Source organism: Emys orbicularis, chromosome 5 (assembly GCF_028017835.1).
Source record: "Emys orbicularis isolate rEmyOrb1 chromosome 5, rEmyOrb1.hap1, whole genome shotgun sequence".
Lineage (NCBI taxonomy): Eukaryota > Metazoa > Chordata > Testudines > Emydidae > Emys > Emys orbicularis.
This window is the reverse complement of record NC_088687.1, coordinates 9461794-9478268: the sequence shown is the minus strand read 5'-3', so window position 1 is coordinate 9478268 and position 16475 is coordinate 9461794. Positions and strand designations below refer to the sequence as shown.

At 43.8% G+C, this 16475-nt stretch overlaps 1 protein-coding gene across 1 annotated transcript in view; it reads left to right on the top strand.

Annotated features, from left to right (window-relative positions):
* The first annotated feature begins 1248 nt into the window (after positions 1 to 1248).
* The window catches only part of UBA6 (ubiquitin like modifier activating enzyme 6), a 51033-nt gene continuing 35806 nt past the window's right edge, over positions 1249 to 16475 (top strand). Inside the window, exons 1-6 of the mRNA XM_065404743.1 lie at positions 1249 to 1322; positions 9673 to 9735; positions 12553 to 12647; positions 13810 to 13838; positions 15105 to 15199; positions 15782 to 15893. Coding sequence (XP_065260815.1) covers positions 9695 to 9735; positions 12553 to 12647; positions 13810 to 13838; positions 15105 to 15199; positions 15782 to 15893 — 372 coding nt within the window. The 5' untranslated portion in view covers positions 1249 to 1322; positions 9673 to 9694. The remainder of the gene's footprint in view (positions 1323 to 9672; positions 9736 to 12552; positions 12648 to 13809; positions 13839 to 15104; positions 15200 to 15781; positions 15894 to 16475) is intronic.

Genomic DNA, 16475 nt, shown 5'->3' with positions numbered 1-16475 from the left:
TGGGCTGGGCTGGGTGCAGGGCCCGGGGCTCTGAGGCTCGGTACAGGGCTGGGTGCAGGGCTCGGGGCTGGGTGCAGGGCCCGGGGCTCTGAGGCTCGGTACAGGGCTGGGTGCAGGGCTCGGGGCTGGGTGCAGGGCCCGGGGCTCTGAGGCTCGGTACAGGGCTGGGTGCAGGGCTCGGGGCTGGGTGCAGGGCCCGGGGCTCTGAGGCTCGGTACAGGGCTGGGTGCAGGGCCCGGGGCTCTGTGCTGGGTTGGGTGCAGGGCCCGGGGCTCTGTGCGGGGCTGGGCTGGGCTGGGTGCAGGGCCCGGGGCTCTGAGGCTCGGTACAGGGCTGGGTGCAGGGCCCGGGGCTCTGAGGCTCGGTACAGGGCTGGGTGCAGGGCTCGGGGCTGGGTGCAGGGCCCGGGGCTCTGAGGCTCGGTACAGGGCTGGGTACAGGGCTCGGGGCTGGGTGCAGGGCCCGGGGCTCTGAGGCTCGGTACAGGGCTGGGTGCAGGGCTCGGGGCTGGGTGCAGGGCCCGGGGCTCTGAGGCTCGGTACAGGGCTGGGTGCAGGGCTCGGGGCTGGGTGCAGGGCCCGGGGCTCTGAGGCTCGGTACAGGGCTGGGTGCAGGGCTCGGGGCTGGGTGCAGGGCCCGGGGCTCTGAGGCTCGGTACAGGGCTGGGTGCAGGGCTCGGGGCTGGGTGCAGGGCCCGGGGCTCTGAGGCTCGGTACAGGGCTGGGTGCAGGGCTCGGGGCTGGGTGCAGGGCCCGGGGCTCTGAGGCTCGGTACAGGGCTGGGTGCAGGGCTCGGGGCTGGGTGCAGGGCCCGGGGCTCTGAGGCTCGGTACAGGGCTGGGTGCAGGGCTCGGGGCTGGGTGCAGGGCCCGGGGCTCTGAGGCTCGGTACAGGGCTGGGTGCAGGGCTCGGGGCTGGGTGCAGGGCCCGGGGCTCTGAGGCTCGGTACAGGGCTGGGTACAGGGCTCGGGGCTGGGTGCAGGGCCCGGGGCTCTGAGGCTCGGTACGGGGCTGGGTGCAGGGCCCGGGGCTGCGCAGGTGCAGGGCCGGGGGCTCCGTGGCTCTGTACGGGGCTAGGTTGGGCTGGGTGCCCGGGGCATTGTGCAGCGCTGGGAACCGGGTCTGGGCGCCGGGCCGGGGCGGGGCGAGCTGCCGGGCCGGGGCGGCGGGGATTGGCGGCGGCGGGAGCCCGGCCCCTCTGTCGCGCAGGCGGGGAAGCGCTGGCTCAGGCACCGGCCCTGCTGCTGCTGCTTCTGCTTCACCTCCCGGTGCAGTTGGCGGCGCCCAGGCCTCGCAGCCGCGGCTGCTGAAACCCGCCACGCGGTGAGAACCGGGCCGGGCAGCGGGCCCCGTTGCCGGGGAGCTGCGGGCAGTGGGCCCGGCCGCGCCGGGGGGTGAGGCGAGGCGAGGCCCGGTCGCATCCGTATCCTCCCCCCGCCGTGCTGCGGCCGGCCTAGGGGAGGGTAGAGGGGTGGGGTAGGGTAGTAGGGGTAGGTGGGGTGGAGTAGGTGGTGGGGTGGGGGTAGGGTTGTGGGGGAAGGTGGGGTGGGGGTTGTGTGGGAGTGGGGGTAGGTGGGGTGGGGGGAGTGGAGTGGGGGGAGGGAGGGTGGGGTGGTAGGGGTGGGTGGGGGAGTGGAGGGAGGGAGGTGGGGTGGGGGTAGGGTTGTGGGGGAGTGGGGGTAGGTGGGGTGCAGGTGTGGAGTGGGGTGGGGGTTGTGTGGGAGTGGGGGTAGGTGGGGTGGTGGGAGGGAAAGGGGGGTAGGTGGGGTGGAGGTAGGGTTGTGGGGGTAGGTGGGGTGCAGGTGTGGGGGGAGGGGTGGGGATAGGTGGGGTGGGGGTGGATATGTTCTGAGAGGTGCAATTGTGGCCCCACGGGAAATATGCTTGACACCGCCCCCCATGGTGGTGACTCAGGAGTGGGGTGGGGGTGCGGGATGGAGGTTCTGGAGGGTGTAAGAAGGGGTGTGTTGGGTGGAGGGACTTGTGGCTGGAGTGTGTGAGGGGTTTTGGGGGGGTGAGTGTTGGGGTAGGTGTGGGGGGTAGAGAGGGAGGAGGTATGAGCTGAGAGGTATAAGAATGAATGGGTGCTGGTGGATGGTCAAGGTTATAGGAATATGAGTATGGGGGATATAGGGAGGGATATGGTTGTATGAGGCACTTATTTAGGTCTCATCTTTTCCATATGGGACATGTGAAGTCATTTATTTTCCATATAAAATATCACAACAGTTGTAGTCCTTTCTCGCTTTTCGTTTCCCATATTTCCCTCCCCCTCCCCCCAACCCAACACTGGTGCTCTTAAATCCCATTCCGTCAGTGGTAGCAGAAATCTTACCAAGTGTTTTACTGTCCTTACAGGTGTGTGCATTACCTTTACAGTCATTGGTCATCTCTGAGGTGTTTCGTATTCATACAAACCACTTTCCCCTTCATCCTTCCTCTCCTTCTATTTCTTGCTGCAGCGAAGCCCTTCTGAACTCTTACCAGCAACCAGAAGTGGCTGAAACAGATCCTGCTGACCTCCCAATATATCCGAACTAACCAAATACCAGAATATTTGTGTGCTCTCCCTTTTGAGTAAGTGCCACAGTTTCATACCACAAATCTTACATATCATTTTTCCTACCAAATGATTAGGATTTCAATCTAATTTGTAGCACATATGTTCATATAGGAAGTGACAGCATAATTGTCTCTGCCTTGAAGTTAGGGTGGATACCTGCAGAAGTCTTTTAAACATTAGGCAAATAGGGTGCTGTTGGGGTGTGAGATTGTGAGCTTAATGGGGCACACATTTCAGTTGTGTAGGACAGCAAAAATCCTGTAACTGGAGTTGACTGGCACCCTTGGTGATCTCAACAAAATGTTCAGATTATTAGACATAGAGACTGAATTACCAATCCTGCCCTGGATGTGATCTAGAATGCGTTAAGGCAAACGGGCTGTGACTTGGCTGTAGTTTTTGTGAAATGGTGTCATTGTTGGTGCATAGCACTGATGCTAGCAATGGTGGGGGCACTAGTGTAGACTAGCTGCAGGTGTTTTTATAAGTCAGGCTGGCCATACCTCTAGTCTGTCTAGTCTAGATGATACGGTGATGATAAACCTAGAAGTCAGTATGTGTTATTGCTTCTACTGTTAGCGCTGGTGTAGTTCTCTTGTGCTGTAATGACTAAGGGAGATATTCACAGCGTAAAAAAAGCCCATTTGTGCAGTGTGAGGGGGAAACATACCAGAGGCAGAGCATTTGTTACAAGTGCCATGTGCATTTATAGTTCTGCATAAATAATAAATGCTCTATGGATTAGATGACCGTAGCCTCTAGAGCTGTCACTCTGACAACTTTCAGGATTGCAAAAGTCAGAGCTGAACTTCTCTCAAAAAAGCATCAGTACTGAACATAAGAACGGCCGTATTGGGTCAGACCAAAGGTCCATCTCGCCCAGTATCCTGTCTACCGACAGTGGCCAATGCCTGGTGCCCCAGAGGGAATGAACCTAACAGGTAATGATCAAGTGATCTCTCTTCTGCCATCCATCTCCACCCTCTGACAAACAGAGGCTAGGGACACCATTCCTTACCCATCCTGGCTAATAGCCATTAATGGACTTAACCTCCATGAATTTATCCAGTTCTCTTTTAAACGCTGTTATAGTCCTAGCCTTCACAACCTCCTCAGGCAAGGAGTTCCACAAGTTGACTGTGTGCTGTGTGAAGAAGAACTTCCTTTTATTTGTTTTAAACCTGCTGCCCATTAATTTTATTTGGTGGCCCCTAGTTCTTGTATTATGAGAATAAATAAATAACTTTTCCTAATCTACTTTCTCCACATCACTCATGATTTTATATACCTCTATCATATCCCCCCTTAGTCTCCTCTTTTCCAAGCTGAAAAGTCCTAGCCTCTTTAATCTCTCCTCATATGGGACCCATTCCAAACCCCTAATCATTTTAGTTGCCCTTCTCTGAACCTTTTCTAGTGCCAGTATATCTTTTTTGAGATGAGGAGACCACATCTGTACGCAGTATTCAAGATGTGGGCGTACCATCGATTTATCTAAGGGCAATAATATATTCTCAGTCTTATTCTCTATCCCCTTTTTAATGATTCCTAACATCCTGTTTGCTTTTTTGACCGCCTCTGCACACTGCGTGGACGTCTTCAGAGAACTATCCATGATGACTCCAAGATCTTTTTCCTGATTCGTTGTAGCTAAATTCGCCTCCATCATATTGTATGTATAGTTGGGGTTATTTTTTCCAATTTGCATTACTTTACATTTATCCACATTAAATTTCATTTGCCATTTTGTTGCCCAAGCACTTAGTTTTGTGAGATCTTTTTGAAGTTCTTCACAGTCTGCTTTGGTCTTAACTATCTTGAGCAGTTTAGTATTGTCTGCAAACTTTGCCACCTCACCTTTTACCCCTTTCTCCAGATCATTTATAAATAAGTTGAATAGGATTGGTCCTAGGACTGATCCTTGGGGAGCACCACTCGTTACCCCTCTCCATTCTGAGAATTTACCATTTATTCCTACCCTTTGTTCCCTGTCTTTTAACCAGTTCTCAATCCATGAAAGGACCTTCCCTTTTATCCCATGACAACTTAATTTACATAAGAGCCTTTGGTGAGGGGCCTTGTCAAAGGCTTTCTGGAAATCTAAGTATACTATGTCCACTGGATCCCCCTTGTCCACATGTTTGTTGACCCCTTCAAAGAACTCTAATAGATTAGTAAGACATGATTTCCCTTTACAGAAACCACGTTGACTTTTGCCCAACAATTTATGTTCTTCTATGTGTCTGACAATTTTATTCTTTACTATTGTTTCAACTAATTTGCCCGGTACTGACGTTAGACTTACCGGTCTGTAATTGCCGGGATCACCTCTAGAGCCCTTTTTAAATATTGGCGTTACATTAGCTATCTTCCAGTCATTGGGTACAGAAGCCGATTTAAAGGACCGGTTACAAACCATAGTTAATAGTTCCGCAACTTCACATTTGAGTTCTTTCAGAACTCTTGGGTGAATGCCATTTGGTCCCGGTGACTTGTTAATGTTAAGTTTATCAATTAATTCCAAAACCTCCTCTAGTGACACTTCAATCTGTGACAGTTCCTCAGATTTGTCACCTACAAAAGCCGGCTCAGGTTTGGGAATCTCCCTAACATCCTCAGCCGTGAAGACTGAAGCAAAGAATCCATTTAGTTTCTCCGCAATGACTTTATCGTCTTTAAGCGCTCCTTTTGTATCTCGATCATCCAGGGGCCCCACTGGTTGTTTAGCAGGCTTCCTGCTTCTGATGTACTTAAAGAACATTTTGTTATTACCTTTTGAGTTTTTGGCTAGCTGTTCTTCAAACTCCTCTTTGGCTTTTCTTATTACATTTTTACACTTAATTTGGCAGTGTTTATGCTCTTTTCTATTTACCTCACTAGGATTTGACTTCCACTTTTTAAAAGATGCCTTTTCATCTCTCACTGCTTCTTTTACATGGTTGTTAAGCTACGGTGACTCTTTTTTAGTTCTTTTACTGTGTTTCTTAATTTGGGGTATACATTTAAGTTGGGCCTCTATTATGGTGTCTTTAAAAAGCATCCATGCAGTTTGCAGCGATTTCACTTTAGTCACTGTACCTTTTAATTTCTGTTTAACTAACCCCCTCATTTTTGCATAGTTCCCCTTTTTGAAATTAAATGCCACAGTGTTGGGCTGTTGAGATGTTCTTCCCACCACAGGGATGTTAAATGTTGTTATATTATGGTCACTATTTCCAAGTGGTCCTGTTATTATTACCTCTTGGACCAGCTCCTGCGCTCCACTCAGGACTAAATTGAGAGTTGCCTCTCCCCTTGTGGGTTTCCGTACTAGCTGCTCCAAGAAGCAGTCATTTAAAGTATCGAGAAATTTTGTCTCTGCATTTCGTCCTGAGGTGTCATGTTCCCAGTCAATATGCGGATAATTGAAATCCCCCATTATTATTGAGTTCTTAATTTTGATAGCCTCTCTAATTTCCCTTAGCATTTCATCATCACGACCACTGTCCTTCCGATATATTTTGTACCCCGGAATGATTGTGTCCCGTTGATTGTCCTCAGTCCACCAGGTTTCTGTGATGCCTATTATATCAATATCCTCCTTTATCACGAGGCGCTCTAGTTCACCCATCTTATTATTTAGACTTCTAGCATTTGTGTACAAGCACTTTAAAAACTTGTCACTGTTTATTTGTCTGCCCTTTTCTGATGTGTCCGATTCTTTATGTGAATGTTTCTGGTCTGATCTGGCCCTTACATTATCCTCTTCCCTCCTCTGCTCCTGACTATAACCTAGAGAATCTCACCAATACTGCTTAATAATTAGCCACGAGTTTGTTGAGCATGATGGATGTTCTGAAGACAGTATGTTATTTCTGTCACATCCTCTTCTTTTAAATATGAATGTATGCTGGAGAAATTTTTTCACTTGACCAGAGCTCAAAACCTGAAGTCCTCTATCCACAGGGAGGAAGGATAGTCTTTTGATTATCACCAGATTGGTTCTCGGGAGATCTGGGTCCAGTTTCTGTTACGCTTCAATTCATGTGTGGCCTTGGGCAAGTCACTCAGGGTATGTCTTCACTACCAGCCAAACACCAAATATGCACATCTTCGAGAGGCTTGCAGAAAGTAATCTTGGTCCAACTGTCCCGTAAGCTTATTTGTCCTTTGAAAGACATTCAAATGAAGACAGGATTTAGTTACAGGAAAATATTTCTCGGTTTGCTTGAAAGCCAGTTTAAGAAGAACAGTATCCTTAAGGTTTCTTATTGAATAAGAGATGTATCTGCTGCTAAATATAATGGGCTTACTGGCAGCGATGTTTTTGCATGGCTGTACAGAAGACACTGGAGGGAAATCTGGAATTTATATGTACACTGAAGGAACAATGTCCAAGTGAGTTGTGTCTGGTATACGTAAGCTTGGCAGAATTCGATTTTTTTTATAATTTTGATGGATAATATCAATGTTTATTTTCAAGCATTTTTTTCGATTATCAATTTAAACTTTCACAGTTGTGCAAAATTAAGGGTTTTTTTATTTTTATTGATTTAAATGTTCATAGTTGCAGAAAATCATGGGGGGTCAGACTATACTTACTTTAGTAATAGATGTTGAGATTCAAAAAATTAAAGCTTTATAACTGTTAAAACACATTGTCAGCATCACATGTCAAAATATATGAAGTAAATATCCTTAAATCGAACTCTAGTAAGTTCTCAAGCAGAATTTTCTTACTTTGCCTATCTGTAAATTTTGATGATTATAGATGGAAATATTTTTTGGCCGGTTTGGGTGTGTATATGGTTAAATTGATGTTCACCTCCATTTACTGATAAAAATTGAATCCTTCCAAGCCTGTATATATGATTCATGTCTAATTCAATCTTACTGTTCAGACAAGACTGGGAATTTACAGGTGGTAGTACGTTCTCAGTTGAATGGTGAGTGACAGGGAGGTGAGTCAGCCACCAGCAGCATACCACTACAGTACAAGCAGCTGGGCTTTCTGTAAAGGAGGAGAATATGTATATATGTGACATCTTGTCCTTAAGGGCTGATACATGAGCCAGCAGGTATAAAGTTGCATGAAAATGGTCCCTGTATACATAAACTGTGGAGCACAGTATACATAAACTGTGGAAACACTTTAATTGGTAAAGCATTGTAGCTCATTTTCCACTATAAACATAGTTTTTACCTCTGTATCTACCCCTGCAATTTCTTAACTTTCAGTAAAAATTCATTCTGCCTGAAATGTGACATGAGTTGTAGCTGGCTATGGGAGACATTTTTTTGGAAAGTTTGAATTGATCAGGCTATTATTTTCTGGGATACTAGATTTTATTTTGCTGGTGTGAGGGGAGAAACGTTTTTTCATTTGAAAAGTCTAACAGTTTTTTGAAAAACAAATATCAAAAAAGGCTTGGCCTAGAAACTTCTTATTTGCTTTATTCTTAGAGGATATCTAGTTTACAGTATCAGAGGTGAGGTAGACATCTTAAATATTACTGACCACTGAACTAAAAGGCCAGATAAAATAGCATTAATGTATATTAGAAAAATAAAAAGCATGAATCAAGAAATGTCTGGATGTTGCAAACAAATGTGGTGATGGGGAAAATAAAAGTTCTGTTTACCTTTTAAAGTATAGTGTGATGCTCATGTATTCTCAGCTGTTTGCTTGGGGGGTTTGGAGCAGTTGGTTTGTTTTTTGAGCAATCTTTTTCTTTTTTTAAAGGAGATATAAGACAGAGTATATGATTTTGTTTGATTTACTTTTGTTAGATGTCATGTTAGGGTGCATTTGATGAGTCAAACAAAAATTTAACCTTTGAACCTAACAACCGTGACAGACATTTCTTTAAAATGAAGCTGTTTCTGCAGCATTTGAATTCTCATCAGGAAAACTGTTCAGACCTTCTGGGCCTCTACCTTCAATGTGTTGATAGAAAGGGCTTGTAGCCTTTCTGTTGGACCCCCTTATCACGATATTCACATCTTGCACTCTTAAGTGCAGTGCACTTTAATCACTCTCAGAGCTTAGGAAATTTGAATTGAATGTGTCATCTAATGACAACTATAGGAATTGCCATTTTGGATCATACCAGTGGTCTATCTAGTTAAGTATCCTGTCTCTTCTAGGAACCACTACCAGATCTTTCATAGGAACATGCCTTGATTCCCAAACTGGACAATTATGGAATAACCTGCCCAGAGGGGAAGTTTCTTCTTAAATTCATCTCTTAGTGGTGAACTTATGCCCCAAATCCAGTGTATTTTTGTTCTGTCTAATGTAACTACATGTTTATATTCATAAAAATGTCTAATCCTTTTTGAATCCTACCAAGTTCTTGGCCTTTACCTTGTGGTTAAATGTGATATTATTAAAAAAAAAACAAAAAACCCTGTCATAAACTTGAATTTATGTAAAGGCATTCAATTTTCAGTATTTCCTATTCCATTCTTTACACATCCTAATATTTTGGGGTTGTTTTTTTTTACTTCTGCTGAGTATTGGCTTTCATTAAGTGGTACAGTATGTTTCCCAGCAATGTTAATGAGGGGTTCAGATAATTCCTTCCAATTATTCTTTCTTATTCTTCAAATCCATCGAACCTACTTTCACAACAAAAATAAAACTGTAAAGCTATTAATATATAGTGAAATTTTACATGCTCAAAGCCAGGAAATTCAAAGTTGTCTCTCTCATCTGGCATAACTTGGACATGTTGCACTAAGTAAGTTAACATGTAATTCTGCATTATGAAGATGTCAGTTTCAGCTCCATAGTTAGGGTTGAGTTTTGCACTTAAAGCAGGGATTTTGTCTCTATTATAAGAGGACAGACTTAAAACGGCATTGAGATCCTTAACTTTTGGTTTCTTGACTCTTGTGTGTTTCAACTTTTGGGTATATAACACTGCATCCGTTCATAGCTTTATTTTTTTTAAAAGCTGGAAGGAACCATTATTATCTTGTTTGACCTTCAAATCAGTATTGTTTTTTGTATTTCATCTATACCTAATTTGTTTCTGATGTGACTAAGAAAACAATAGTAGGTATTTATAAAGTTGCTTCATTTGTAAGCGTGCTCTATTCATTTTGTCATCCTTTTTTTCCCCCCAGCACAAACGAATTATATCCTATCATGGCAACAGACTCTATGGAGATCGATGATGCTTTATACAGGTAAGAATGTCATACCTGAAATATCTTTGATATTACTGCAAATAGATACACTTTGCTGTAGCATTAATACCCGGATTTGAAAAATATATTTGCTGTCTATTAGCCAGAGTGAAAATATATCTCCTGCAGTGTCCTCTGCAGTTTAAAGGAATAAAACATTTCAAAGTACAGTACGCAGAAGTAACATTGTGACTCCACTTTCTATTTAATAGTCTTTCAAAACTTGTAACTTGCTGTTGGGCTAGCTGAATGGCAGACTATTTTTTGTATACTTAATTAATTTTACTGGTACTTGCCATATAATACATTTGTCCAGCTAAAGAACTGATCAGATACTGCAGAGTAAGTGCCAAATTATCTGAACAATACTAGTGAAAATTATTTAATAATAATTGTCAAATTACTGTATGACAGCCATACATAATTACACCCCTTATGTTTTGTAAATTTTCTCTTCCTTCCTGATGTCAATCCACAGTCACTGTTTCTTTCCTAAATAGACTATAGTGTATCTTTTCTTCAATTGTTTTCTATTTATTTCCTCTTCTCCTTCTCTTTCCCTCCACCCCTTATCTTTCTTCTGGCCTTTTCCACATTGTATTCTGTGTTCTCCAAAACATAATTTCTGTCTCTCTTTATTTCTTCCCCCTCCAAACCTGTCTGTACTACACTTCTCTTTTTTCTAACTTACCCAGTCAATCACTGTGCTGAACCCTGCTTGGGGATTGCTGACTAGTTCAGGGTCTGATAAACTTGAAACTCCCTGCCCACCCTGGCTGTTTCAGCTCATGGAGTTTTTTCATCATTCTTCCAGTAGAAATGTGCTCCCTTGGAACAGGCTGGGAGTCTAGTGCACCCAAAATCCTTGTGATCCTTTTATCCAAAGCTTCCTGAGACATCTTAACAAGATGAACAACAAGGAGTCTTTAAGGTGCCACCAGACTCCTTCTTGTTTTTGTAGATACAGACTAACACGGCTACCCCCTGATACTTAACAAGATGGTGTGCTGATGGGCTCATTGAATTTTGCTGTCCCCAAAAACCTCAGCTGTGCCACTTCTTTCTTCCTTGGAGATGAAACTTCTATAATTCTATTACAGAGAGACACAAAGCAAGATATTTGAATTTGATATGTTAGAAGGGTGGGTTCAGCTCCATCACATATACTGTAGAAATTAAAATCCTTCTACTTCATGTTTGTAAATCATGACAAATGTGTTTTAACTAAACAGTTGGTAGATTTTAATATCTTGTTATATATTTTATTATTGTCTTTCACAGTATTTGGTGGAAGTGCTAAAAGTCAAACTTTATCCTCAAATGGCAGAATTGGACTCTAAGACTTCCATTTGCAATTTGTAACTCATAAGTGACTCCTACAGTATGACAATAACAGGACCTGTCTATATTGGAACACCATAGCCCTGAAGATGGTGAAGTAGGGAGAGATGTTTCTTTGGCCTGGTCTACACTAACCCCCAAATTCGAACTAAGGTACGCAACTTCAGCTACGTGAATAACGTAGCTGAAGTCGACATACCTTAGTTCGAACTTACCGCGGTTCAGACGCGGTCCACACGCGGCAGGCAGGCTCCCCGTCGACTCCGCGGTACTCCTCTCGCCGAGCTGGAGTACCGCAGTCGACGGCGAGCGGTTCCGGGATCGATTTATCGCGTCCAGACCAGACGCGATAAATCGAACCCGGAACTTCGATTGCCAGCCGTCGAACTACCGCGGTAGTGTAGACCTGGCCTTTGTTGGAAAGATATAAGTTCTCCGTTAATGATGTTCCATGCACCAAACTTGATACTCTAAACATACTGAATTCCCTTACATTTTAGTGGCATGGTATTTTTGCACATCGTATACACTGACATATTTGCCTTTCTTGTGATCTCCTGCTCATCCCGTCTCCCCCAGGACTTCTCCCTCCTCTTCACCCTACCCAAAAGAAAATGTACGTGACAAATCTTTGGGTAGACTAATTACTGTAGTACTGATATTCGTAGAAGCATATCAAACAAACTTAATTTCTCTCTCTTGCTTAATCATTTACAAAATAAGTCACTGCTCTTGATACAGTAAATGAAATTTAAAATGGTTTAAATAAATGGATATACTGAGTTGAAACCAGATGGTTGGAAACTTTAGAGAGCTGAAGGTCTCTAAAAGTTCAGCAGTTGGATGTACATAAGCTACTTTGAACTCTGATTTGATGAGGAAAATTTCCGGTTCTGAGCATGCTTGTGCCTGCAAGAAATGTAGTTCCAAGTATGCCCTGATGTATCCTGAAGAGATAAGTCTTGAACTACATTACAATGAATACAGGCCCCACAATGCCAGATTTTAGGGCAGAACAGCATTAATTTTTCTTTGTATTGCTCAGATTTCCATATCAATTATGCTGAGTTTGCAACTAAAAATATTTTCTAACTCCCACCCCACAAACTTGCCTTGGCCTCTGAAACTCAGGAGAGCTTTTTTCAATTCATGCATCATTACTAATACTTTGGCTTGCAGAATCTCTGTGTCATTAAACTACTCTGCAATCCCACTGTTTTTAGAATGTCCTTAGTTACATATGTGCAAATCTTCGAATGGCTAATGGGGTTGTATACGTTTTACTGATGGCATCATTTGGTCTGCAGAGCTTTTATCGCTGGTGACAGTGTGAGCGTTGGAAACAAGCTGGCTTGGCTATCAGAATTTGCAGGGCTGGCAATTTGCACGTGATAATACCTGCAAATTCTTAAAATAGTGTGTACTTATTCTATTTGTGTGTTGTTTTGTTACTTATTTTTTGTTTCTTGCTTGTAGTCGGCAGAGGTATGTTCTTGGAGACACAGCAATGCAGAAGATGGCCCAGTCCAATGTGTTCCTGAGTGGTATGGGTGGGCTTGGTGTGGAGATTGGTAAGTTTGGGTAGCACTTATATATAAATTATTAAAGGTATATTTAAAAAAATTAAATTTAGTGTACATGAGTGAATACATGTACAATTTATGTACATAGAGCAGAACCACAATGTGTAATATAGAAATATTTTTGTAGCTAGATGTTGTAAAGCATTTTGAAATACATTTGTAAGGCTATTTATGCTGTTAAATTGATGCAGAAATTGAGTGAAATTCTTTGGCCTGTGTTATGCGGGAGGTCAGACTTGATCATAATGGTCCCTTCTGGCCTTAATCTGTGAATTTATACAATTAAATAATCTGAAACTACAGGCCGTATTCTCACTCGATGAGTGGGGTAAAGTTGTTAGAATTTGGCCCTAACTGGTCATCTGAGAATTCCCCTGGCATAGGGGACCTCTGACCTGGTACCTCTGCTTTGGATGGGAAGGGGCATGTCAGCGGAGTGCTCCTGTGCCTGTCAACTTTTATCCGGCATATGGTCCCTTCTAGTGACTATATTGGGAGTTTTATCTGACACCAGAATTGGGTGCATGGTCTTTTGAAATGGTAATGATAGCCCTTTCTTCGATTAGAGTTCCTGTAATGATGCTTTTTGGGTAGAGGGTTGCCAGAAAATAAATGCAGTTCACAAGTGAGGGATAAAAAGCTCCTTCTGCGTTCTCTGAGATTTCCATTGAGGAGCTGAACTGACTTTTTTTTTAAAAGTTATTCAGAAAGAGATGTGACTGCTGCAAGCTGTTAAATTTTTATGTAAATAGAAGGAATGAGCGATTTCACTCCTGGCAGGTAACTTTTCAATCACTTAAAGCAGGGGTTTTCAAACTTCCTTGCACCACAACCCCCTTCTGATAACAAAATTACTACATGACCCCGGGGGCGAGGCATGGAGGGAGAGGGGGCCAGAGCCCGAGCCCCACTTCCCCGGGTTGGGGGAGAAGGGGCCGGGGCCAGAGCCTGAGCCCTACCACCCCGGGTTGAGGGAGAGCTCAGGCTTCAGCTTCAGCCCTGGGTCCCAGCAAGTCTAATGCTGGCCCTGGCAACCCCATTAAAATGGGGTCGTGACCAACTTTGGGGTCCCGACCCACAGTTTGAGAACTGCTGATTAAGAGCTTTACGTTCAATCCTGTAAATGTTCTTTTTTTTTTTCTTCTTTCAGCTAAGAACATAGTTCTAGCTGGAATAAAGGTATGTAATTTTTTGTTGTTGTAAAAGGAATTGGTATAAATTTCCTTTTAGTTCAGTAACATTTTCATTTTTGCAGTGACTGGGAATGTTCTTGTTCAGGGATCAAATGATTGGGGAGTCGATAGTTTTATCACACAGTGCTGATAAGACAGGCTATACTTGTTCCAATTCTCTCCTTAGTCGTCTTCACATAGAAGGGCCCTTTTGAAAAAGAACTCTGAAATACATACTCCTGGGGGCATTCTGCGCCAGAAAATAAAAAATTCTGCGCACAATATTTTAAAATTCTGCAAATTTTATTTGTCAAAATAACATTACATAATCACGCCAGTTTCAGTTATGTTGGTAATTTATTTCAAAATACAAACATACTTGCTGACAGGTAACAATACAGGCACACACAAAAATTCCCCCAGAAGTATCGAGTTAAAGGAACCTCTTTGACACCCCAGTTCCTGTTTCTCTGTCCCCTTCCTCCCCCAGAGTCCAGCTGGGGGGCCAGACACTCACAACCCCTTCCCTCTCCCAGAGCCCAACTGCTGGCCCCCCCAGCCCAGATACCCGCATCCCCTCCCCCGCCAGAGCCCAGCTGCGGGGCCTCCCCTTGCCCAGACACTTGTCTCCTTCTCCCCCCTCAGGAGCCCAAGGATCCAGAGGGAGAAACAGCCTGATGCTGGGTCCCAGGCTTGCAGGGAGTTTCCTGCGCACCACCCCCTCCTTCTCTCGGGGCATGCTGGGAACTGCAGCTGCCAGGAACCCTCTAGCTCCCTCTCCCTCCCTCTGGAAGTGTCTTCTGTGTGCAACTGGGCTCTGCTGAGTCCATGGCTCCTAATGGCGGCTAGCAGCACTGCAGCCCATTTCTTGGGCGGGGGGGGGAGGGAATCTTCCATTTTTGCAGTGACAGCTTTTACGTATTTTTTACCAGTTACAGTTAGTGGCTATGAATAATCAAGTTTCATACCTTAAACAAGCGTCGTTGTTGCCATGTTATATACTGAGCAAAAAGCTGAAATGCAGACATATTCTCTGATTGAATTATTTATTCAATAGCAGTAGGAAACGGTGTGGAGTCTAATGTTTTTAATTAAAGCAGTACATCTAGCACTTCTATTTAGCTCACTTGGTTTTACTGCAGTATTAGTTCTTCAGAATCTCCGTATTGAACATGATACCTAGGCTGGAGTATATCATGACTATGTGAATTTCTTTCCATTAATGTTCCATGATTTGTCGATTTTAACACTCCCCTCCTGAACGTCTTTGAAGGCTCTTACAGTTCATGATACCAAGCAGTGCAAGACATGGGATTTGGGAACCAACTTCTTCATCTGTGAAGATGATGTTATAAATCTAAGGAACAGGTCAGTACAGTTATTTAGATGTATTTGAGCTATCTACTGTCTGTCACTTGTGTGTAACAAGAATGGTAGTTTTCCACTGGCGGTGACATATATTTTATGTTGTATATTTAGTGTGCATTACATCTTGTTCTATTGGAGTCATTGCCTTTGAGCGCAGTGCCCAGGTATAAAGGGAGAGCATTCTGAAGTGGGATTGAGTCCTATTTGCTCTGCGCGTCTTGACTTCCCATAGCTAGCAGCATGTAAGCAGTGATTGTTTCCTTGTAGATAATGAAAGAGCAGAAATGCATTTATTTTCCATCTTTCCTAGGTTGGCTGAAGAAAGCCAATAAACACCTTATTTGTAGGCTTTCACTCTTCCAAAGCAAATATTAAAAAGTGTTAGCGGTCAGACTCTAAATCTTACTATCTGGTTGATGGAGCCAGAGTTATCAGAGCACATGTGGTAGATTATTTTAAATGTGAGGAAGCATGAGTAGTCATTTGCAGTAAGTGTTTGTCGTAAAAGAAGACTATAAAGAAATAAGCGTTTTGGGAATTGATTGGAAGATGCCATTGAAAACCAGAACGCTATTGTTTCAGAGCTGAGGCCACACTTGCTCACGTCGCAGAGCTCAACCCATACGTCCATGTTTTATCATCGACTGCACCACTTGATGAAACCACAGACATCTCCTTTCTAAAAAAGTATCAGGTATGTAGTATTTATTTAAAGTAGCTGTGCAACATTCTACCTGACCAGAGTGAGTAGTTTCTCCTTTTTGTCTGAAGTGAAACAAAACCCCCAAACTCGTTTTTTCATCATGTTAAAAAGAAGACGAATAGGTATTGTGCCTGGGCTGGTAAAAATTTTAACGATAATTTTGCAAGACTGAAAGAACATGTTCCTGACATTGAAATTAAAGCTATCAGTTCATAGTTAAATGTCCGATTGTTTCACGATTTAAATTCAAAGACAGAGAATGGCAAAGATTACAGTTTCTACTGTAGCGCTGACCTGGCTGTATTGTACAACTTGTATTATATTTGTATACAAGCTGTTATATTTATAACAAGCTGTGATATTATTGAGCTTCATATTTAACCTGAAAAACAGAGGAATGGAAAATGCTACATGTATGCAATGTGATCAAATTAATGATATAGTGGCAACAAAGTAGGTTAGATAAATGTCTATCAGGGATGGTCTAGACAGTATTTGGTCCTGCCATGAGGGCAGGGGACTGGACTCGATGACCTCTCGAGGTCCCTTCCAGTCCTAGAATCTATGAAAGTC